This window comes from Salmo salar, chromosome 09 (assembly GCF_965601325.2).
Source record: "Salmo salar chromosome 09, fSalSal1, whole genome shotgun sequence".
Lineage (NCBI taxonomy): Eukaryota > Metazoa > Chordata > Actinopteri > Salmoniformes > Salmonidae > Salmo > Salmo salar.
Window position 1 is genome coordinate 138,255,969 of NC_138299.1, and position 24,730 is coordinate 138,280,698.

At 42.9% G+C, this 24,730-nt stretch overlaps 1 protein-coding gene across 2 annotated transcripts in view; it reads left to right on the forward strand.

The window, feature by feature from the left end:
• Nucleotides 1-2,290: 2,290 nt before the first annotated feature.
• Nucleotides 2,291-24,730, forward strand: part of LOC106613009 (CD166 antigen homolog A) — a 66,829-nt gene continuing 44,389 nt past the window's right edge. For both annotated transcript variants that reach the window (XM_014214821.3, XM_014214822.3), the window contains exon 1: nucleotides 2,291-2,584. In XM_014214821.3, coding sequence (XP_014070296.2) covers nucleotides 2,533-2,584 — 52 coding nt within the window. In that variant the 5' untranslated portion in view covers nucleotides 2,291-2,532. The remainder of the gene's footprint in view (nucleotides 2,585-24,730) is intronic.

Here is a 24,730-nt window from a genome sequence, read left to right on the forward strand (position 1 = left end):
GCATATCACTCTCACAGAATATTGCTTTGTGGTTCAGTCCTAATGAAATTGCATTTAGTTTTTCACAACCAGTGCATGCAGTACATCCTTACAAAACCATTGTACTTGAAATCCTTCCCCGGTTAGATACATTTTCACCCCCACAAATCGGCTTTTTACCCAAGCTTGACCACTCAGTGAGAGCACAGTGAGAACTAAGTTCACAATGTCTGGTTTGTCAAATGCAAACTCCATAATCTCACTCACTTCTGATTCTCAGTCCCACCTCTGAATGTCTAGCAGCATTAGAAATGATGCTCTGCTCGTCTGATCAGAGCACAACCTCATGAAATTGGTGCTTTGGTGGAGTCACTGGCAGAGGCTTCAAGGTACGATATGAAGCTCAACAGACACAGAAATAAACTCTGAGTCACAGAAACCATCTAAAACCCACTGCCATCTCAGTTAACTGCAGCAGCAGCACACCTCAGCCTTGTACAAATTACCTCGACTAGTTTATTTAGCAAATAATTTCTTAACTCTATTTCTTGAACTGCATTGTTGGTTAAGGGCTTGTAAGTAAGCATTTAACAGTAAGGTCTACACCTGTTGTATTCGGCGCATGTGACAAATACAATTTGATTTGAAAACAAGTAAAGCAAGCAGCAGCACAGTCTGAGTCTAATGGGAGTATTGACTGTATAGTACTACCTACCCAAACATAAGTACTGACAGCTCACATATTCTCCAAACTTTTAAGATACCTCTGTCCTCATTTTAATCAACACAGGATTAAAGTTTAACACCTGACGTTGCACAATGCTGAGCCTCTAATCAGGACGTTAGTGAGGCGCTAGTTTGAACACCTACTGTCTCTCTCTGCCATCAGCAACAGAAATCAGGATTCAGTATGGGAGGAGCGATGTAATCTAGACATCATGTATTTTACTTTTTTGTAATTTAGCAGACACTCTTATCCAGAGCGACATAGAGCAGACATTGGCAGATTTTTTACATAGCGGGCTCGGGGATTTCAACAAGCAATCTTTCGGTTACTGGCCCAACGCTCTTAACTTCTAGACTACCTGCCGCACTCATCATGCATTTTATTTCAGTCATTAGCATTAGAAACTTGGGTGGCACATAAAACAGCACCTTAGCTATGAGGAGTCACAATAGAAACTGGCTGCAGTGGAGACTTTAGTGCTAGCCCACACCCCACCCTTTTCACATCCAGCCTGGCCTCAGAGCCATACGAAACATACTATACTTGTTTCTGAGCAGCTCCAAGATGTATGATATCTACTTATGGTCTAGTTACTTTAGACAGAAACAAAAGTAGGGAGGTTGGTCGGAGAGGATGCGTGGGTGTAATCCACGACAGTCTAGCAATCCAAAGCTTGCAAATTCCACTGGTATTTTATTCAAACGATCTCTTGCAATGCAAAGAGGTAATGTAAAATAACAGTGCGCTGCAGTTATGAATTTAAACTATGAAGAGCCACCTTGAACCTTCCCACTGGGCAAAAACTGGTTGAATCAACGTTGTTTCCACATCATCTCAACCAAAAAATTCAATGTGATGATGTTGAATCATCGTGGAAAACGTATTGATAGGGGACATTCTTGTTTTAGAACCTAAATCCAATGACATGGTGACACATTTTTTTTTATTTCACGTTGAATTCACATTAGTTGACAACTCAACCAAATGTCAATCAAAACTAGCCGTTGGAATGACATCTGTGCCCAGTGGATTATTTTGGCCACTGTGTATGCTTATATTTGTCTTATTTCACACATGTACAAGTGTGTATTTATTTCAAAATGTGTTTTTTGCATATCCCACTCTCCCTGAGAGCCTCTGAGCAGTGGCGGTTCTAGACCATTTCAACTGGGGGGGCCAAGCTGGGGCCAGTTGTACTGTTAGAGGGTCCAGTTACATTAACAACGATGTTAAAAAAAAGAATGATAGCAAAAATTTGTAATGTAAAAATGATTTCATAAAATTGTTGTCACAGGGGCACTGCCCCCCCCCCCCCCCCCCCCCCCCCAGGGTTAAGTGCCTTGCTCAAGGCCACATCAACAGATTTTTCAAATTGTTGGCTCAGAGATTCTAACTAGCAACTTTTTCGTTACTGGACCAACACTCTAACCGCTAGTCTCTCTCTCTCTCTCTGTGTGTGTGTGTGTGTGTGTGTGTGTGTGTGTGTGTGTGTGTGTGTGTGTGTGTGTGTGTGTGTGTGTGTGTGTGTGTGTGTGTGTGTGTGTGTGTAATGCAGTGCGGAGTGGGATCCACAAGATAGTGGTAGATCCTGGGCGGAGTTGCTGTAAAATCCTACCCTACAGAGCTTCCCGTCGTCGCTCACTCGATGCGCTCCCAGATTTGTTTGCCAAGGCAAGTGAGAGAGCACATGTTATACAGCAGTAACTGAACACAGTTAGTGAATATTTAACCCTGAAGTTTACGGAAAGAAGTTAACTGATCGATAATAGCGAACATATTATCGAACTTTAGGAACAGCACGGCAAGGATATCTGGCATTCGCCAGGATGCATTTTTCCAGCTGTCTGTGTGCCCTCCTCGTCGCGCTTGTCTACCAAGGTACTGTAGCTTATCATGCATCATCTCTTACATTGTTTAAAAGAAAACTGACACATTTTCTCAACATTTTTAACAAACACATAATGGGAACTGCATGGTGCTGATGAGTTTGTAGACGATACATCTGAAGTGAAAATACTTGTCATTCGATTAGCAATATTGATTTACACTGAGGTTTGTGAATACAGAGTTATAGCTAGTTTTAGTCATGGTTAGAATGTTATTTTTCCGCTCTACCATTATTGCGCATAGCATAACTACTGCGTAACTACAAGTTGTATAGCGCATTAAGTGTGTACAACCTCTGGCCACACTTCGTGGGAGTGTTGAATAGGTTTCGCCAGGTGATAGTCATGCGCTCTCAATTTGGGAGCGCTGTCCTCTCATTTTATTTCAATAATTACAACAGTAACCCGACTTTTCACAATAATTTGTGTGATAAACGTGTGTGGTAAACGTTCATTCCCAAACATATACATTACGCACTCAAACGCACACACGTACCAGTGTTTTCCCACGAGGCAGGAACGCCTTGCAGATTAAAGTTTGGCTTTTTTACATTCTGTAAATGTCTTTAAAGAAAGCTTTTTTCCCCCAATCTAACAAATATGCACCATGTGTTTAAGCATTCAGACTCAACATTTAACCAAACTGCAGTGGAGCTCTGAATAGTCCTTTGGGAGAGGGAAAAACCTGTCCTCAGAGCATTTCGTATTATTTTTTACGTAAATCAGACACTCCAGTATGATATGTAAATCAGAGACACTCCATTTAGTATGATATGTTATGTTTCGTATGGTATGTATTAATTTATGGATGTCCATCACCCATTTCATATGATATGTTACAAATTACAATTAATATTATATGTTACGAATTTGCAAAATGAATGATTTGTTATGAATTCTAGCTAGGTGGCGTTAGCTAGGCTAGGGGTTAGGTTTAAGATTAGGAGTTAGGTTAGATCAAAATCAAATCAAATGTTATTTGTTACATGCGCCGAGGGGTTAGGTTTAGAGGAAGAATTAGCTAAAAGGGTTAAGGTTAGGGGAAGGGTTAATTAACATGCTAAGTAGTTGCAAAGTAGCTAAAAAGTAGTAAGTAGTTGAAAAGTTGCTAATTAGCAAAAAATTAAGTTGTCCGTGATGAGATTCATACTCGCAACCTTTGGGTTGCTAGACGTTTGCGTTACATGCCCGACCAACTAACCCCCCTTTGTTTTTGTCTTAAGCAACCATCTGTCTTATGTAACCATACCAAACATAACAAACCATACTAAATGGCGTGTCTCAGAATTACGTACAGAATAATACAAAATGCTCTGAGACCTGGTTGGGAAGGGAGGTGGGTGATCTGACTTAGGTCCTCCTCTGTCTGACACTGTCACTTGACATGCCTGTCATTGTAAATTACAGTGTGCCTCACTTGTCACTGTCACCCGCTCTCAGGCGTTTTTACTTGAACTGGTTGGGAAAAAGAGCCTCCCCTATAATAATAGCATGTCACGTGTTAACAGTTTTTCTAGTTGGACTGTGTGTTGTAGTTCTGTTGCCAATTGCCGCTGGTTTTAAAACAGTGGAATTTGAAGGCGTTTAGGGTGGGGCTGTAATTTAGGTTTATAGCCCTCCATACCAACATTTGATGAGTAAACATGATGCTGGCAGACAGGCCGTCAGTCCTCCATAAATGGTGAAACCTTGTGTCTGTTTGCTTGTTCTATGGAGGATTGATGGAGACTTTTCAATGTGCTGGTTACTCATTACAACTTCATTACAACTTCATATGCAGTGTCATTTTAAGAAGCACTAGGCAACCATCTAGTTATTCATCTTCATCAAATCACAAAATGCCTTATTCTAAACACCACATATTTCATCTATCACTCATACCCCCTTGTAAATGTTGAATTGGAGGTTTTAAACTAAGTGTTCAGTTTGAAGGTAGTTTTCAGAATAGACACCATCAGTCAGTAATTAGATACACTTTTTATCTTTTATTCCAAAAATTCTCCTCTGACAAGCGGTTCAGGCCAATCATGACCAAAACCTCACGCAACCGGAACAGTTTCTTTCCCCTGGCTGTGGTCCTCGCCAACCGGCCATTGGGCCCATAGAGACTAAAGGACTATGCACTCTGTGCTGCACACGGGATCAAGCCATCTCTGAACTGTACACAAAATAACTGCACTATACTGCATTGCACTCTGTTCATCTCTCAGCATTTAGATATATTCATACTGATACTGTACATTTGTACATCCACTGTATATCAACTGTATACCATTCATATATTTGTTTACCGACTGCACATTCTCTTATATGTTTATCCTCAATCTATCTAGTTGTATATAATGTACCATATGTAAACTTTGTGTAAACTCCACTGTCGGTATTCTGTCTCTAAATGTTATCTATCACTAGCAGCACCATATCACCAAGTCACATTCTGAGTATGTGTAAACGTACTTGGTGAATAAAGGTGATTCTGATTCCATTGTTTTAGAGGGAAGTGGAGGTTGTTAAACGCAGTTCCTCCGGCTCAAACACTGAGAGCTGTGACCCTCGGCCTAGACCAGATAGTGCTGGAAAAACAGGGCCCTGAAAGACTTTTAGAACAAATAGTCTGCATAGATGCATTTGTTTTTTTGTTCCCTGCCCCCCCCCCCGAATAGACAACACTCAGTGTCACACCTGGTATTACTCGTCAAGCAAGTAGGGCTCTTCATTTGCTAATGGACTAATCTGGCCCCTGTTTGCGTGGGGACGACAAGGTTTCATTGTCTGAGTGAAACCTCATTGAAATATATTCATCCACTTTCTCACTCTCCGTAACCAGCTTTTGTCCTGACATGATAGATAAATGTTCAGTTGATTGGTGTAGAGAAAGACTGGAGTGATTTATATTCTCAGTTTGCACTTGGGATTTTGCGCATGTTAATTTGTGTGACTGTGCACGTCACGTCTTGTTTAGAGGCGGGTTTGTCTAGATGTTTGTGGTTGTTCTATCTCCCATTGACTCCTTATACAATGTGGCCCTTCATGCAAAATGTAGTTTCATGGATGGAAAGCACAATAACATGAAACTCTTCATCCTTAATCGTAGTATATGATCCAGATCCTATTTACAAAGGAGAGTGTATGTGGGTGGGGCAAGACAGTGATATCAGATAATGCAATTGTAATATCATTTTTAACTTGATGTCCTACAGTTAAATAAAGGTTAAATACATTTTTTTTTAAATGCCGATGACAAGTTTTATGACAGTGTTACAGGGCGGTGACATGTTAGAATATAAATAAAGTGCTACTGCCATGCTGAAAATGCCACACTTAGCTCTGAGGAGAGCGGGTGTCACTCTGGATGACATCATCATTTTGTGTGCTCTACACTTGCATTTATGGGTCTTCAATCTGTAAATCATTCCCGTAGTATCTTTACAGAAAATGTCACCATCCTACATCATAATACTGCAAATATGGATGTTTTTAATGAGTTATTTGTGCATTGCATGACAGTATCAACAGTTTGGTATACAAGACTATATCTTTATTCCTATGAGTGACTTTCTCTCCTTTTCTGAATTCATTTCCTACCCCTCATTTAGATATGAATTACTGAAAATGGCCTCAATCACACATCATACCCAATAAACATACCACTTTTATCCAGCTTTGCAAATTTTCAACTCACACTTACAGCTCTTAATTTCCTTCAAAGCCACTGTGGGACAGTCAGTGTTGTGTTTGAACTGACATTTTATGTATGTCATAGGAAATTGCAATGAGCAACGTGTTAGAGTTTAAATGGTCTCATTCTTTGAGGGTATCTCTTGCTTTTCTCAGTCTTTCCGCTATATCATTGAAGTGCTAGAAAACATCTGGTGGAAAAAGAAAAGAACTTGTATATTTCGATAAGGGGCATCATATTTTTGGCAATCTGGGAGTGGGAGGACATATTCATTCTAGTAAACCAACATTGTGGCTATTGTGGCTCTGCCTCTTTATAATTTAATCCAGATTAGGGTCACAGAGACTAATTTAGTTTTAATCCACTTTGAGGCCTCTCGAGAAAAGGGGTGAGTGAAAGATGGAACTGTCACGACTCCCGCCGAAGTCGGCTCCTCTCCTTGTTTGGGCGGCGCTCTGTGGTCGACGTCACCGGTCTTCTAGCCATCGCCACTCCACTTTTCATTTTCCATTTGTTTTGTCTTGTTTTCCCGCACACCTGGTTTACATCCCCTCATCACTCTACGTGTATATTATCCTCTGTTCCCCCCATGTCTGTGTATGTAATTGTTTGTTACGTTTATTGTGTGACGCGGCAGGCTGGTTTTTTCCGGGTATTGTTTTGAACCCGTGGTATTGTATTGTTGTACATTATTTGTGTGACCAGTGCACTATTCGCTTTTGCCTTTGGCTAGAGTGATGTGACGCTGTTTACATTACATTACATTACATTTACAGTTAAATAAAGGTGAAATAAATAAAATAAATAAATAGAAAATTTAAGTCATTTAGCAGACGCTCTTATCCAGAGCGACTTACAAATTGGTGCATTCACCTTATGATATCCAGTGGAACAACCACTTTACAATAGTGCATCTAAATCTTTTAAGGGGGGGGGGTTAAAAGGATTACTTTATCCTATCCTAGGTATTCCTTAAAGAGGTGGGGTTTCAGGTGTCTCCGGAAGGTGGTGATTGACTCCGCTGTCCTGGCGTCGTGAGGGAGCTTGTTCCACCATTGGGGTGCCAGAGCAGCGAACAGTTTTGACTGGGCTGAGCGGGAACTGTGCTTCCTCAGAGGTAGGGGGGCCAGCAGGACAGAGGTGGATGAACGCAGTGCCCTTGTTTGGGTGTAGGGCCTGATCAGAGCCTGAAGGTATGGAGGTGCCGTTCCCTTCACAGCTCCGTAGGCAATCACTGTCATTCACAATCACGCTGTTGCGTCCGACTGATTTGCTTCTGCCAATTAAAGTGTGCCTGTTCACTCATCTCTGCTCTCCTGCACCTGACTCCAGTTGACCAGTTGCACACCGTCTGACAGGAACCTATCCTTTTACCCAAATGCTGTGGATGAGGGTGAGCTAGCCAATAGGTCAGGGTTCCCCAACTGGCGGCCCATGGGCCGAATTTGGCCAGCAGGTGGTTTTTATTTAATTGGAAGGACAGTGTGTACAGAGACAGTTGACTAGGTGGAGGGTCCAGGATCCTACTGAGGGGCCTGTAGTGGTTGCAATGGCCCTGCTCTCTGTGTGTTCTCAGTCTTTAGTAGGACCAAAATTCAGTGTTTTTATGTCTACATATCATTACGATAACTGCCAATATTTACCTAGCTATTTGAAGTGGAGCTTTCCCGTTACAGCTAATATCACAGGTGAGAGGGAGAGCATACAGCTCCATGAATGAAAACTCTATAAATCATCCCTACACTCTTAGGAAAAAGGGTTCCAAAAGGGTTCTTCGGCTGAACCCTTTTTGGTTATGTGGAAAGGGTTCTATATTGAACCTAAAAGGATTCTTCCTGGAACCAAAAAGGTTTCTTCAAAGTGATATCTTATGGGTACAGCCGAAGAACCCTTTAAGGTTGTAGATTGCACCTTTTTTTCTAGGAGTGTACATGAGTGAGAATAGGCTGTGATATGCACACATCTAGCATACTAGATTCATTCACTCTGGTTCAATCTCTGATTTCTCCCCTGAAATGTTCAATTCTCAGTATTCACTTAGTTTAGAGAAAAGTATCGTCACTTTCTGTTAAGAGCCAGAATAACAACCTATCCCTCAACGTAACCAAGACTAAGGAGATCATTGTGGACTACAGGAAAAGGAGGACCGAGCACGCCCCCATTCTCATCGACGGGGCTGTAGTGAAGCAGGTTGAGAGCTTCAAGTTCCTTGGTGTCCACATCAACAACAAACTAGAATGGTCCAAACACACCAAGACAGTCGTGATGAGGGCACGACAAAGCCTATTCCCCCTCTGGAAACTAAAAAGATTTGGCATGGGTCCTGAGATCCTCAAAAGGTTCTACAGCTGCAACACTGAGAGCATCCTGACTGGTTCCATCACTGCCTGGTACGGCAACTGCTCTCCCTCCGACCGCAAGGCACTACAGAGGGTAGTGCGTACGGCCCAGTACATCACTGGGGCTAAGCTGCCTGCCATCCAGGACCTCTACACCAGGCGGTGTCAGAGGAAGGCCCAAAAAATTGTCAAAGACCCCAGCCACCCCAGTCGTAGACTGTTCTCTCTACTACCGCATTGCAAGCGGTACCGGAGTGCCAAGTCTAGGACAAAAGGGCTTCTCAACAGTTTTTACCCCCAAGCCATAAGACTCCTGAACAGGTAACCAAATGGTTACCCGGACTATTTGCGTTGTGTGCCCCCCCCACCCCAACCCCTCCTTTTACGCTGCTGCTACTCTCTGTTTATCATATATGCATTGTCACTTTAACTATACATTCATGTACATACTACCTCAATTGCTCCCGCACAGTGGCTAAACGGGCTATCTGCATTGTGTCCCACCCACCAACTCCTCTTTTACGCTACTGCTACTCTCTGTTCATCATATATGCATAGTCACTTTAACCATATCTACATGTACATACTACCTCAATAAGCCTGACTAACCGGTGTCTGTATGTAGCCTCCCTACTTTTATAGCCTCGCTACTTTTATAGCCTGTCTTTTTACTGTTGTTTTATTTCTTTACCTACCTATTGTTCACCTAATACCTTTTTTGCACTATTGGTTAGAACCTGTAAGTAAGCATTTCACTGAAAGGTCTACACCTGTTGTATTCAGCGCGCGTGACAAATAAACTTTGATTTGATTTGATTCTCCGACATTATCTGTAGTGAGAAAATGTTTCAGCGCTACAGAGCTATAGTCAGGCAGCAATGAGAACATTTAAGCCAACACAGAAAACAGTGTATTTCCGCAATGTAAAAAAAGAGTATTCACAGTGACTGGACACACACAGCTATAAGATGTACAGCTTTGCTTAAAGAAAATGAAAGGGCTTGTGTGGCCAGTGTAATCAGTCTCAAACAATGACTCACTGGTGACAAAAACATTTTGTCTGCCTGTGATAGTTTTACACATGAGGGTATCAGTAAAACAGCCAAGAGAGTCTCAATTACACTAGCTAGTATGATTAGCTCATCCCAGTTTTAGAAAGGAGCGGGAGATTCGTTCTGTTTCAACATTCGTGATTGAGATTTCCCCTTAATCCCACCCTTATCCAGAAAACTCACAACTCTGCTTGTATTGTCACTGGTTAGACAGGTTATAAAGGCCTGGGTGGGGTTTTATTAGACAGCTTAAGATATATGACATGTTTTACATATAGATTACATTTCCAGTCACTCATTCCTGTGTGAAAGCCAAAATGTAAAAATGTTGGAGAATGGCACAGAACACCCTGGTATTTCATTGAATGGAGATGCCAGCCTTCGAGTCCGTATATGTATTCTACTCCCCATTATCCCTCAGCAATCTTTCTTCATCATAGCACTCCTGCTATTCACACACCAAAAAATATATTTATTTGTTATATGAAGGGAGTAACTACATTTTAGAGAAAGCCTTTAATAACAGGAGTGAGATGACACTGTGCAACAGCACTCTCTCCCTAGTCCCGTATGCCGAAATGCACCTATTGAAATGCATGAGGGTATCTTTGGTTTTGGGGAAAGCCTACAGCGCACTGGAAACGGCTCTGCCCCTGTTTTGGGACAATTAAGTGAGGTTGTTTCTCTGTTTTGTTATTCACATTATCCCCCTGCTTTCTCTGGTTTCCTGCGGACTCCCCCTGACAGTATTGATGCTGACTTCTCCTGCCGTCTCCTCTCTTTGTCATGAAGATGGAACAGCCCACCCCCCTGGGAGGGCATTGAGTGTCTTCCCCCTGTTCTCCCACCTCTCATATGCACAAGGCAATCCAAGCCTACTGGGGGAAAGTAGGTCTGGTCCATATGAAAGCTAATGACATGGCCCATAGTGAATGACACAACAATCTTAGTTGAAATATTCCTTGGAAAGCTTTTTACTAGGTGTGATTTAATTAGAATAGTTCATTAGCTATACCATTAGCTGTGTGCATGAAGAGGAAGGGGAGGTGTTCCCAACCTCTTTGTTCTCAGAACTCATAGAAGAAAATGTATCTTGTCTTGTTTTCGTCACATTGCCTGATGGAATCTGAAAAGGGAAAAAGCCGAAATATTGTGTCCCGTTATTGAGAGCCTATTAAGAGCTCTCAGTAAGAGAGCTCCCAAGCACTAGGAACTCAACCAGACCCACTAAATTTCAGTGGGGAAACTGCCAAAATGTACACACCCATAAAGTGATTATATTGCCACCTATTTACATGGAGTCAGGGCTGAAGCACGTGGTACTATTGCGTCACACCTATTTTTGACTCTCTCTGCAATCCAGAGCGGTCTATTGAGATGACAATGTCATTGTCCAAAAGATGAAGCAGAAATAAGAAGCAGTGGGCAATAAAATGTCATGCAATTTTCACTTTCCCATTCACTTTTAAATCGCTTTTTGGTCAGAAACAGTCCATCAATAGTTACTGGTCTCTATTCATTCAAACTTTATTTTGCAATTTTCAGCCATGAAAACACAATGTCATATTTAGTGTAGCTCCATGAAGTATCCTGCCCCACGGATCCAAACATAAGTGTTTTGTGTCTGCGTTTGACCTCAGTAGTCCCCCATTCTAGCCTTTATAAAAGCTAGTTCTTTGTGCACTGTTGATGTCCCTCATCTATCCTTCTGAGAAGGCGGCACACTACGGAGCCCGGAGCTATCTATGATTACATGCTGCTTCAGATGAACTTGCAGGAGTTCTCATTCAAACCCAGTGAGTGCCTCACTTTCAACAAGGGACAGACACTCAGTCACTGCATATCTCTGCTTTCTGGAGATTAAAACGCCTGTCATTTTTGCATGCCAGGGTATATAAACTCGTAAAAATACAGAATATCATATTCAACCCTTTTTCTTCAGCCCACTCACATGTCAAGAGTGCAGGGTGTACTCTTCCTTAGTTGCTTTGAAGTATTCTTCAAGGTCCTAAACATGTTGCTCAGGAAGTTTCAAATGCATGCTTCCTCTCATGCGTTGGATTCCTGGCTGTAAATCCCAGGTGGTAAAGGACTTTGTAAGAGAGTGGTATTTATGCTGATACTTATCTGGCGGTGGAGCTCTCGCTGCATGGAATTCAAAGCCTTGTATTAGCCTTGGATGTATGGAGTGCCTTCACCTGATGTGTACATGAAAAATCCAGAACCAAGGCTTTTGTGATAATTTGTAACAATACATTTTAGTTAATCTTTTATATATTCTAAACATAAATCTGAATGATTATTTTTACCATATGATAAAAGTACATTAAAAGGTGTCTGGTGAGGTTGAGAACTAGACATATTTACTGGTCAGTCACTGGTTGATTCTGGCCTTAAGGGCGTGATACTCATAAAACTGCATGGTGAACGACCACTGCAATTGACTGTTTATATAGAAGGTATATACAGTACAGTGTATTTTTTTAATTAAATCTAAGTACTCAGAATTCTTCTCACCAGCTCTATTATCTTAGATGTTGAACCACTTCACTTTCAATTAAGTAAAATGATGCTCTAGTAAATGTGTCACTGTGTGGATGCCGTTGATAATGAATGCCAAGTGAAACTGTGAGGTGTTTCATTAGCTAGTTGCTACTGTGCAGTAGCTGTATTCTAACCCTTCCATTGTCAGACATTAGTGGGTAGGTGAAAAGCCTCTTGTGCACCATTTAGATGGAGAACCTAATTTTCTAATGGGACCCATCTTGAGAGGTCAAGTAGCCCCATGTTCCTGCAGAGAATTCTGAAAAGTACTTTAACTCCAATCAGAGCTGTTAAACCAGGGTTTCCCAAACTCGGTCCTTGGGACCCCAAGGGATGTACGTTTTGGTTTTTAGCTCTACATAGCTGATTCAAATAATCAACTAATTATCAAACTAATCATCAAGCTTATCTATGCATTATCACTTCACCCCTACCTACTTGTACAAATTACCTCGACTAACCCATACCCCCGCACATTGACTCGGTACAGGTACCCCCTGTAAATAGCCTCGTTATTGTTATTGTTATTGTGTTACTTTTTATTTAAAAAATTATCTTTTCTTTATTTATTATTATTTATTTTCTTGACTCTATTTCTTGAACTGCATTCTTGGTTAAGGGTTTGTAAGTAAGCATTTCACAGTAAGGTCTACACCTGTTGTATTTGGTGAATGTGACAAATAACATTTGATTTGATTTGAAAAGCTTTGATAATTTGAATTAGCTTTGTAGTGTTAGGGCAAAAACCAAATGTGCACTCTTTGGGGTCCCCAGGACCGAGTTTGGGAAACGCTGTGTTAAGCAGTGAGACAGCTTAAGACGGATCACAGGAATTTGCAATGAAACACTAGAATCTGTTCTACAATGATGAGTCTTTTGCTTTAGAAACACCTTTCATGTTAGAGAGAAGGAATAATGTTTTCTAAAGGAATCACAAACTAATTCAGCTGCATAGTTCCGTGTCAAATAAATGCTGCATTATTCGAAGTGCCAGCCCAGTATATGAGAGCGAAGCAGTTGTAAAATAAACTTCCAGGTGTTTCATTTTGAGTAATGGAGGTGCCATAACCCATTATGAATGTGTTTACATTCTCACCTGCAGTAGATACGAGGAGAGGATTTCTCTTCTCCTAATGTAATGATAGTGATTTCATTTAAATCCTCCGGGTTATGCAATAAGAGATTCTCACAATGGAAAATGCATAACAATTGGCTAGTCATATTAGTTTATATGTTGTAGGGATGAATGGGTATAGCATTCCCCTCTCTCTCTGAGGAAATCTCTGGATTACCTGTCCCATGCTCCAGACCTTGCCATTGTGTTTTTGCCTATAAACAGATCTGACACAGGCAGTGCATCACAGTGGAGAGCATCACTACCCCTGTCTGCCATTACATGCACATTTACCCAGACAGTAATGTCTCCAGATGGCCTCGCCAGTAATTGGATCGCTTTGTCACCCTTTGGCACCAGACAGTACTTTTCCGGGTTCTCATATACATTCTTTATTGATGTTCATGCTTCGTACAGTGTTGTCTCATATTGTGATCCCCACACAGAATGTTGCTGTTGCTTGTTCTTTTGTCCGTGTGGACTGTTGAGAGGCTGTTGTTATGTACGTACGGAATGTTCTAGGGCAGGTTTTTCATTTGACTATTCAAAGTGTGAGGATCCAGCCCAAGAGCTCTCCAAGCCAACAGACTCTTTAATCAGGAGATGTTTGCTGGATTCATTCTGTTGGAATGATATGAGTCATACAGCTGAAATGTTGCTTATCGACAGGCACCTGTGAAGTTATCGTGTCTTTCTGCTGCTGGTGATAGTGAAGGCAAATCAGCTCATTATCAGGAACATCGGCAAACCTCCTGTTCAAAAGCACCAATGTTGGAATATGTTCTGTACAGACAGACAGGTGGGGATACTAGTGACAGATGCATGGCGCCAGGCTAAATGGTTTTAAGCACTTATGTTGATCTATAGCTGCTCTCGTGTGATGATGGAAGGAGAAAATGTAATGGCCATTGAATAATTTGTAGTAAAACTAATGAAAATATGTTACACCTGAGAATGAATGCTCATAAACGAGGGACACCTAAGTGAATGGTAATACTCGATGTGAGGTGACAGTTCGAACAATTGATTGATTTGAAAAGTAAATACAAGTGTTCATCTTCTCTCCTTTGTTTCTGAAGAACGTAATAATCTTACCAGAACATAACCTTTTTAAACAAGTCATGTTCTCTACCCCACTCTGTGTATAAAATGTAAATCCCTGTGTTTTCAAGCCTTTAAAAAAGGGAACATTTGTCAGCAGTAGGCAGTGAACTTAAATAAGCAATTTTGTCTTGTAATTGTGAGGGGAAGTGGGGCTGAAGTATGCAATTTTCTCGAAGTGCTTGAATGACATTTGAATGTATGCAATTTCTCACATGTTTGTGACAATGCCACGTTTTATAATAATGGGTCAAAAGCATACTTATATTATAATTTTTCACACGCCCACATTTGCATATTTACTGTATGTAGTAGACTTACCATTTTATGCTTACTGTAATCCCGCCAAAATCCCTGCACAGAAATGTTTATTACATACTTAGTGGAATACAGCCTCTTGAGGATTTAATCACATCTTATGAAGGTTGATAGTAAATTCATTATCATTTCTGTACAGTTGTCTGTTGGGGAACAGCTTTGCATTGCACACTTTAATTGACTGAAAGCTTACTTAAATTGAAAAATACATCTGCATATTATGATTATGTTGGGAGAGCGCTCGAGCACTGCAGTGTGGTGGTTAGAAAACGACAGGTATTAAAACCTACTGCCTCCCGAGCTTTACAGGCTGCATCCTGCTCAACCAGTTTGACAAATACTTTCTTTTTTCTTTTTAAATGGTATAATTGTAAGTGTCGCTCTTTGCCAGCGAGGCCAGGCGTGGAGACAGTGATAACAGTGTAGTAGTAGTTGTGGTAATAGTTGAGTTCAGCAGGGCATTGGGTTTTCAACTCATGCTGTCCTGGAGGCATCCATGTTAGTCACTGGACTGTGTGCTCAGTCCGTTATTGGACCAGCACAGCGTTCCCTCTCTCCCTTTCTCCTTAATCTCTGTGTTAATCTCTCTGAGGGAGTGGAGAGGGGACATCACTGCACTCTATTCTAGATCCATGGCTCAACATTGACCTCAGGGTCAACAGGCAGAACCTTTGGGAGCCTAGCCCAGAACCCTAGAATGGGGGGTGCCAAAGAGTGTGCCAAGTCCCACACAAAAGCTTTCTCTGTTTTGTTCTGCACATTGTCTGTTACTTCCCGGTCCACTTTATTTAGATAGTGTATCTGTAGATGCTCTACCGACTGTCCACAGAATATCAGTAATATTTTTACTAACTACTAACCCTAGCTCTAACCCTAACCTTGACCCTTATTCTAACTCTAAACTGAACCCTAGTCCTAACCTTAACCCTTACCCTAACCCTTAAGGTTTAGACCTTACCCTAACTGTAATCTTAGCAAGCAGATGCTTATCAACAGATAGTCATAATATCAACAAACTATCTGTAGAGCATCTATCTGTAGAGCATCTAAAGATGCAAAATCTACGTTATACAAATAAAGTGTGACCTACTTCCCTTGTTATACATTTACTAAAGCAGAGTAAACGATATTATTTCTGCAAGGAAGACACTCAAGACACGACATCTTCCTTTTGGAATTGATAGCAACAGTAACTAGAAGCGTGATATCCCCCTCATAAATCAAATCAAATATTATTGGTCACATGCACCGAATACAACAGGTGTAGACTTTACAGTGGAAAATAAGGGAAAGCCGCACACTCTAAGAGCTCAGATGCAAAAATGTAATAACCAACGTTTCGACAGCAAAGCTGTCTTCATCAGGGTAGACTTTACAGTGAAATGCTTACTTACGAGGCCTTTTCCAACAATGCAGAGTTAAAAAGTAAGATAAATAATTGCTAAATAAAAAAGGAAATCGTAACTATATAGAGACTATATACAAGGAGTACCAGTACTGAGTCAATGTGCAGGGGTACGATGTAGTTGAGGTAATTGAGGTAAGTCAGTATGTACATATAGGTATGTGGTAGAGTGACTAGGCAATCAGGATGTATCATAAACAGGATATATAATAAACAATGTAGCAGCAGTGTATGTGAAGAGTCTGAAAGTGTGTGTGTGTGTGTGTGTGTGTGTGTGTGTGTGTGTGTGTGTGTGTGTGTGTGTGTGTGTGTGTGTGTGTGTGTGTGTGTGTGTGTGTGTGTGTGTCTGTGTGTGTGTGTGTGTGTGTGTGTGTGTGTGTGTGTGTGTGTGTGTGTGTGTGTGTGTGTCGTCAATATGTGTGTGTGTAGGTAGCCATTGGATGAACTGTTCAGCAGTCTTATGGCTTTGGGGTAGAAGCTGTTCAGGAGCTCTTTGGTCCCAGACTTGGCACTCAGTGCAGTAGCAGAGAGAACAACCTATGACTTGGGTGGCTGGAGTCTCTGACATAGCCTTAGACTTTGGACACATTTTCAACCTGTCACAGCAGTTCTTCAAAACATGTGACGTTGGTTGGTGGGTATAACATTTTAAAATACACAGACAGGATGCCCATGCAGGTATTTAATCATCTGTGTGTATTATCTGCATTCCGTGTGTTCATTCACGTTATCTGTGTTGCCTTCTGAGTGACCTCAAACCCCCAGTGTTTAGAATGTCAAGCAGAACACAAACTCTCCGAATTCACAGCTAATGCCCTCTTAATACCAACCAGGCTGCGGACCTTATTGGAATGGAAGACAGGCCTGGTCTGTTTCACAGTGAAGGGTTGAAAGGTCAGTTCTGTCATTAGATGTTCCACAACACAGTGCACTACTTACTGGGATCATGAGGAAGCATCAAGCACCGCTATGGCAATTACACAAGATGAAAGCCATTGCCGGCAGTCAGTTGAACAAATGGACATATTTGTATTAGCTTTTTTACAACATAATAAGACATACATTATTGATAGCGCAAAGTACAAACAAACAATGAAACTGTAGGTTCTGTTGAGTGAATACACCCATTAATCGTTCATTTTGCATCGGGGAAATGTCAGCTCCTGCTTCTTACACCATCTAATGAAGCACTTTCAGATCAATAGCTGGATGGTGTTTTGTTTACACATAAATATAAGTGATCAGCCTTGGGGTCGTATCACTTAACTCCCTCCACACACACCCCCATCCACACAGCCAGGGCAGGAGTGGGGCTGCAGCATGATCGAGGCTATAGAAAAGGTTTAGTTTACACTCAACATAGGTATTTTGTGGCACCAAGTGTGATCGGTATATCTACCGGAACAGCCTGCTACCATATGTAAATAGCATAAATACAAGGGGCCCCTCCAGCACCCATGGAATGCAAATGTTCTAAGCACCAGGTACTGGGAGAGAGAGAGAGAGAGAGAGAGAGAGCGAGGAAGGGGGTAGTAATGAGCCCTGCAGGGGATGCTTTAGGAGGAGACGTGGGCCTGTAACTGAAACGTACTAGATGTTTGAATGCAGGTTAAACACCAGTCATTCTTACACGAAAGGCAATGGGTTAAGAGCAGCCTATAGCTTTGGTTCTTCTCTGTATTAATCTGACTACTCCAAAGTGCCTTTCCTTGTCATTGTTGATATAATAGGCTAGCCACAAGGGTTTTGGGTGTCCAGACTTGCTTGTGAAGTGGTTTGTTACAGGGACATTGTTAGAAACCCCCAGGGCTACTAATGAAATTGAACTGAATGGTAAATTGAATGTCAAACGAACCCAGTCTGAGAGAGGACTGGGCCTAGAAATTGTGCTCATGCTCTGCTGCTTGTGTGCTAGCTTTGCCTCAGGCAGGGAATGACAGGATAAACATTTTATGGCTGGCCATATGCAACAAAAAACCAAACATGTGCTGTCTGATGCAATACCTGTTGAAGAGGTGTGTTGAGAGTAGGAACACTTTGATGTCAAGAATGTTGTCTTCGGGTGCCAAGACCATTTAGAAGTTGCCTTAATAACATTTTTGTCAGAGCGCAGTCATACCAAGCCTGTCAGAATGGACCAGTGTGCTATGTAATGATTTATCTGTAAGGAGGCTAATGTCTTTGTAAAGAATAGAAAGACCCTCACACTGTTTATGCTCCCAATTCACCGCTTTGTCTTTTCCATAGACATGGCGGAATCAATTCAATTTCTGCAGCAATTAGAAGAAACATGTTCTTCAAAGGTCACATGTCGACACAGCTGTTGAGCAGATGTTTAGTGAATAAGCTGGAAAGAAATAACACAGAGGTAAGAATGTCTGATTTGTCATCAAGTTCATTCAAAGTCAGACTCCAAAATGTGGTTCTGACTTGGTAATCAAGAAGCTCCATTAGCCCTCCCACACTGTTCTTTCACTCTGTAGTCTGACTAGTTCAAAGTTACATTAAGTGCTTTCGTAATATACAGTACGTAACCCATAGACTACTAGACTGAGGTAATCTCAGCTTCTGCGGAAGCAGCAGAATGAAGTCATTGCTAAAAATCTGGATGCAGTGAATTAGATTAGGAGTTAATGGACCACAGGGGAAGCAGTGTGGCTGTGCTTTGTTAATGGCCTGTGGCTTTAATGGCACACCGTTAATGGGAGATGTTGGTGGATCTTTGGGGTCAGTACTGTGAGCCTCTGTTGTGGTTTTTTCCTTGTCAATAATTATTGGCTCATTGCTGAAATTAGCATTCAGACAATTGCAGACCGAAGTTAACATCAGGAACATAGCACGCATGTTTCCGAGTAAGTTCTGCACCCCACCTAAGGGCACAGCTGATTTTATAGATGTGATCACTCCCTAGTTGTCTGATCACCTACGTCAATGTATGTGTATCAATAAGCTGAGGTTACCTTATAAGGTAACCTAGTACAGTAGCTTCTCTGAATTTATTAGAATTGTCCACTGTCTCACAAGATCAAAATATCAAAACCAGACAGTAGTTACATCTCTTTATCTAGTTTCGGTCTGACTCAGACCTAGCCTGCAAGCACACTCTCACAACAGCCAGGGCTTAACCACAAAGACTAATATAGATAGCTTGTGCAACATATAGTGGCAGAGTTTTTAGACACATAGCAACAATATCTTATTATAAGGCCTGCAGCAGAACATATGAATCTTAAGGTCCCCTTAATCAATAATGGGGAGGGTCTTTGGGATCCACCCCCTACACCTCCCATGATCTGGCCCTCCCTTGTCTAGAGAGACGTCCCTTAACCACCCCTCCCCTGGGGTCCCCTCCCCGGCCGCACCCTTCAAATACATCATTCACAACATAATGGATGTGATTTCAGAGTGCACTTATCCCGTAACCCAACAGAAGGCTGCTGTTTCTGAAAGCAGTTCCTGTACCCTCCCTGCTCATCCACAGAGATCATTTATTCGGTTTTTTAAGAGGCTTTACCGGAGCTTGCGTCGGGTTTGAGTGCATAGAAGAGGACATTTGAAAGGCTAATGATTCCCACAAAATCAATTTCAGGCCAACCATGCTGGTCTTTCTAATTTGGTGGCTTTTCTTTTTTCTTATAATGTGCTTTGGCTCTTCCTGTCTGTCTCGTCCACATACATGCATACATACATACATACGCGAACACACCCTCATTCACCCTAATGTCCTCTCTTTTGTACTGCAGTATGGCACATCAGTCCTTAGACATAATGGCATTGCACAGCATAGATATAGCTTTGTAGTGTCCCAAATTTGAACTCTGTCTGTATTCTTACATAAATCCAGCTATACTAATATAGGTAGCTGCCAAATTTCATTTGGAAGTGAACTTTCCCCTATAAAAAACAATTATCAAACACATTTTTTTTTTAAATGTTTTTTTAATTCAGCTTTATGGTAAGCATTTATTCCTAATTAATCTCAGCTCCAAGGTAAACAGCATCCCCAGATATTCCTCTTTCTAAGTGAGTGCTCTGCTCAAGCATGTGAACATTTTTAATTAAATAATTTCAGTTAATTGGAAGTTAGATATACAAGATTTTCTCTCTCGATTGCGCTGTCAGCAAGATTCAAAGCCTTCTTTAAATGAGCATAGGATAAATTGCAGGTTGCAAATGGAAAATGTAAGTATTAATCATTTACTGAAATGATCTGCCAATGCTTTCCTCGTTTCATCACTGTAAAATCAACTGAGCTATTTTAGGCATTTACTGTTGGCAATAAAGATCAGTAACATACATTTTTTATGTTCAGTGACTCCTGAGCTTGAATGCTATTGAGCTGGAACCTGTGTGAATATCAAGGCCTGTTTTCTTCTCTGTGACACTGGGATGTGGAAGGCTTCTCTCATGGGAGGGCAGGTGGAGGAAAATGAGGCACCTGTTCACAAACAATGCACAGACTGTTGGGTAATTTGTTTGCATCACCTGGCGATGGCTTAGGGCTCAGAGGAGACAAGAGACAGAGAGAGGCTTCATATTGTCTGCCTCTTTGGGTTTACTCTTCAAAATAAACTCTGGTGATGGAGAATCTAGAATAGACTTTTCAGCAGGTGTTGCTGGTGCCTGTGTTGTAGGGTGATAAAATAAATGTGTTAAAGGGCAATTCCACCGCTTTTCAACATGATTTTCATTATCTCCAGTACAATACCAGTGTCTCTGTCTACATATGTGAAAACGGCGCATTTCTACGCTTTGTAGAAAATAATATAAAGTAAAAAAGTTTTACCCGATGACATCATAAAAAGTTTAAACATTTGAAAACAGTAATTTTCAAACACTATGAGATTCGCAGTGATGTGAAGAGCAAGAAAACACCCTCCCTCTGGCTAGAAACTCGTTGCAGGTTTTGAAAATCACCGTTTTATTTTTACTTTTAATCCTACCTTTTGATGTCACAGACAAACGTTTTTTAGGACCTTTCTTGTTATCGTTTTAACCACAGTTCATAGAAACGCGCTGTTTTCACATACACTCTGTGGACACCACTTCAAATTAGTGGATTTGGCTATTTCAGCCACACCTGTTGCTGACAGTTGAATAAAATCGAGCACACAGCCATGCAATCTCAAAAGACAAACATTGTCAGTAGAATGGCCTGTACTGAAGAGCTCAGTGACTTTTAACGTGGCACCGTCACAGGCACTGTCAAATTTCTGCCCTGCTAGAGCTGTCCCGGTCAACTGTAAGTGATGTTATTGTGAAGTGGTAAAGTCTAGGGGCAACAACGGCTCAACCACAAAGTGGTAGGCAACACAAGCACACAGAATGGGACCGCCAAGTTCTGAAGTGTCAGCTAGACTGGTGTAAAGCTCGCCGCTATTGGACTCTGGAGAGGTGGAAATGCGTTCTCTGGAGTGGTGAATCATGCTTCACCATCTACCAGTCCGACGGATGAGTCTGGGTTTGGCGGATGCCAGAAGAACGCTACCTGCACGAATGCATAGTGCCAACTGTAAAGTTTGGTGGTGGAGGAATAATGATCTGGGACTGTTTTTCATGGTTCGGGCAAGGGCCCTTAGTTCCAGTGAAGGGATATCTTAACGCTACAGCATACAATGATATTCTAGATGATTCTGTGCTTCCAACTTTGTGACAACAGTTCCCTGTTTTAGCATGACAATGCCCCCGTGCACAAAGCGAGGTCCATTCAGAAATGGTTTTTCGAGATCGGTGTGGAAGAACTTGACTGGCCTGCACAGACCCCTGACCTCAACCCCATCGAACACCTTTGGGATGAATTGGAACGCCGACTGTGAGCCAGGCCTAATCGCCCAACATCAGTGCCCGACCTCAGTGACCTTTGTGGCTGAATGTAAGCAAGTCCCTGCAGCAATGTTCCAACATCTAGTGGAAAGCCTTCCCAGAAAAGTGGAGTCTGTTATAGCAGTGAAGGGGGTACCAACTCCATATTAATGCCCGTGATTTTGGAATGAGATGTTCGATGTGCAGGTGTCCACATACTTTTGGCCATGTAGTGTATGTAGACACTGGTATGGTGCTGGACATAATGAATGAGGTTGAAAAGTGGCTGAATTGCCCTTTAACCTTATTAGTGGAACCCTGTTGGGTGTCTTTTCAGGGCCACATCCTGGATAGTATTAGAATAGTATCATTATACACCGATCAAACAAAGCATAGGTAACTGTGTATCGTGCACCAACATTATTTATTGGCATTGAGCAGTTGAAAGACGTTTAGTTTCTAGTCCTTCATGGTTTTATGTCTTTCTTCTCCTTTGTTTCCTGAGTATTCCCTGCTACCACAAAGAGAGGGGAAATGGGGGACATGATCCTGTCTAGTGGCAAGTCTGCACAGGTACTGACTGAGTCTCCTCAGGATCTGTCTTGGACAGAGATGACAGGAGAGGGAATTTCAGTCATTAGATGACAATGGACGCGGGACAGGTGGGACTGCAGGCTAGGTATGGTATGAGCCCTTAAGACTTAAGGTTTTTGTATTTGTATTTATTATGGATCCCCATTGGCAGCAGCTACTCTTCCTGGGGTCCAGAAAAATTAAGGCAGTTATACATTTTAAAAACATTACAATACATTCATAAAAGATTTCACAACATATTAAGTGTGTGCCCTCATGCCTCTACTCTACAACCACATATCTATAACACAAAATCCATGTGTACATGTGTGTATATGTAACGGCTGTCGTTGAAATGAGACCAAGGTGCAGCGGAGGATGTGTTCATCTTGAAAGGTTTTAATGACCGAATGAACACTATACAAAAAAAGAAACCAAAAGAACGACCAGCAACAGTTCTGTCAGGAACAAACTCTAAACAGAAAACATTCACCCACAAACCCCAAAGGAAAAACAGGCTGCCTATGTATAACTCTCAATCAGCAACAACGATCTACACCTGTTCCTGATTGAGAGCCATACACGGCCGAAACAAAGAAAACCGCCAACATAGAAAAATAAACCTAGAACGCCCACCCATGTCACACCCTGGCCTAACCAAAAATAGAGAACAAAAAGCCCTCTCTATGGCCAGGGCGTTACAGTACCCCCCCCAAAGGTGCGGACTCCGGCCGCAAAACCTGACTCTAAAGGGGAGGGTCCGGGTGGGCCTTCCTACGGCGGCAGCTCTGGTGCGGGACGTGGACCCCGCTCCACCCTCGGCTTAGCCCACTTAGGTGGCATCCCTGGCTGCGCCGGAGGACTGGCGGGCGACCCTGGCTGCGCCCGGCTGGCGGGCGGCTCTGGCTGCGCCCGGCTGGCGGGCGGCTCTGGCTGCGCCCGGCTGGCGGGCGGCTCTGGCGGCTCCGGACTGGCGGGCGGCTCTGGCGGCTCCGGACTGGCGGGCGGCTCTGGCGGCTATGGCCCAGGATTCACCAGGCTGGGGAGACATGCAGGAGGCCTGGCTCTGGGCGCAGGCACAGGATTCACCAGGCTGGGGAGACCCACAGGAGGCCTGGTCCGAGGAGGAGGCACAGGATGTACCAGGATGGGGAGACCCACTGGAGGCCTGGTCCTGGGAGGAGGCACAGGATAGACCAGGCTGGAGAGACCCCCTGGAGGCCTGGTCCTGGGAGGAGGCACAGGATAGACCAGGCTGGAGAGACCCACTGGAGGCCTGGTCCGAGGAGGAGGCACAGGATAAACCGGGCTGTGGGGGAGCACTGGAGTTCTGGTGCGTAGGCTTGCCACCCATACTCCAGGCTGAATGCCCACTCTTGCCCGGCACGGGCGGAGCATAGGCATAGGACGAACTGAACCCTCCCAGCGCCCCGGAGACACAGTGCGCAGCGCCGGCGCAGGATAGCCTGGACCGAAACAGCGCACTGGAGACCAGACGCACTGAGCTGGCACAATCCGTCCTGGCTCGATGCCCACACTCGCATGGCACTTGCGGGGGACTGGTCTATAGCGCACCGGGCTCTGAGCGCGCACTGGATACACCGTGCGCTTCACAGCATAACACGGTGCCTGACCAGTACCACGCTGCTTCCGGTAAGCACAGGGAGTTGGCCCAGAATTAGATCCTGGCTCTGCCACACTCCACGTATGGCCCCCCAAAAATGTTTTGGGGGCTGCCTCTCGTGCCTGTTGCGCTCCCTTGCCTCATACCACCGCCTCTCAGCTTTCGCTGCCTCGATCTCCCACTGCGGGCGGCGATACTCCCCAGCTTGAGCCCATGGTCCCTTTCCGTCCTCCCACTGCCAAGAATCCTGAACCTTCTGCTCCTTCCTCTCACGCTGCTTGGTCCGTTGTCGGTGGGTGAATCTGTAACGGCTGTCGTTGAAATGAGACCAAGGTGCAGTGGAGGATGTGTTCATCTTGAAAGGTTTTAATGACCGAATGAACACTATACAAAAAAAGAAACCAAAAGAACGACCAGCAACAGTTCTGTCAGGTACAAACTCTAAACAGAAAACATTCACCCACAAACCCCAAAGGAAAAACAGGCTGCCTATGTATGACTCTCAATCAGCAACAACGATCTACACCTGTTCCTGATTGAGAGCCATACACGGCCGAAACAAAGAAAACCACCAACATAGAAAAAGA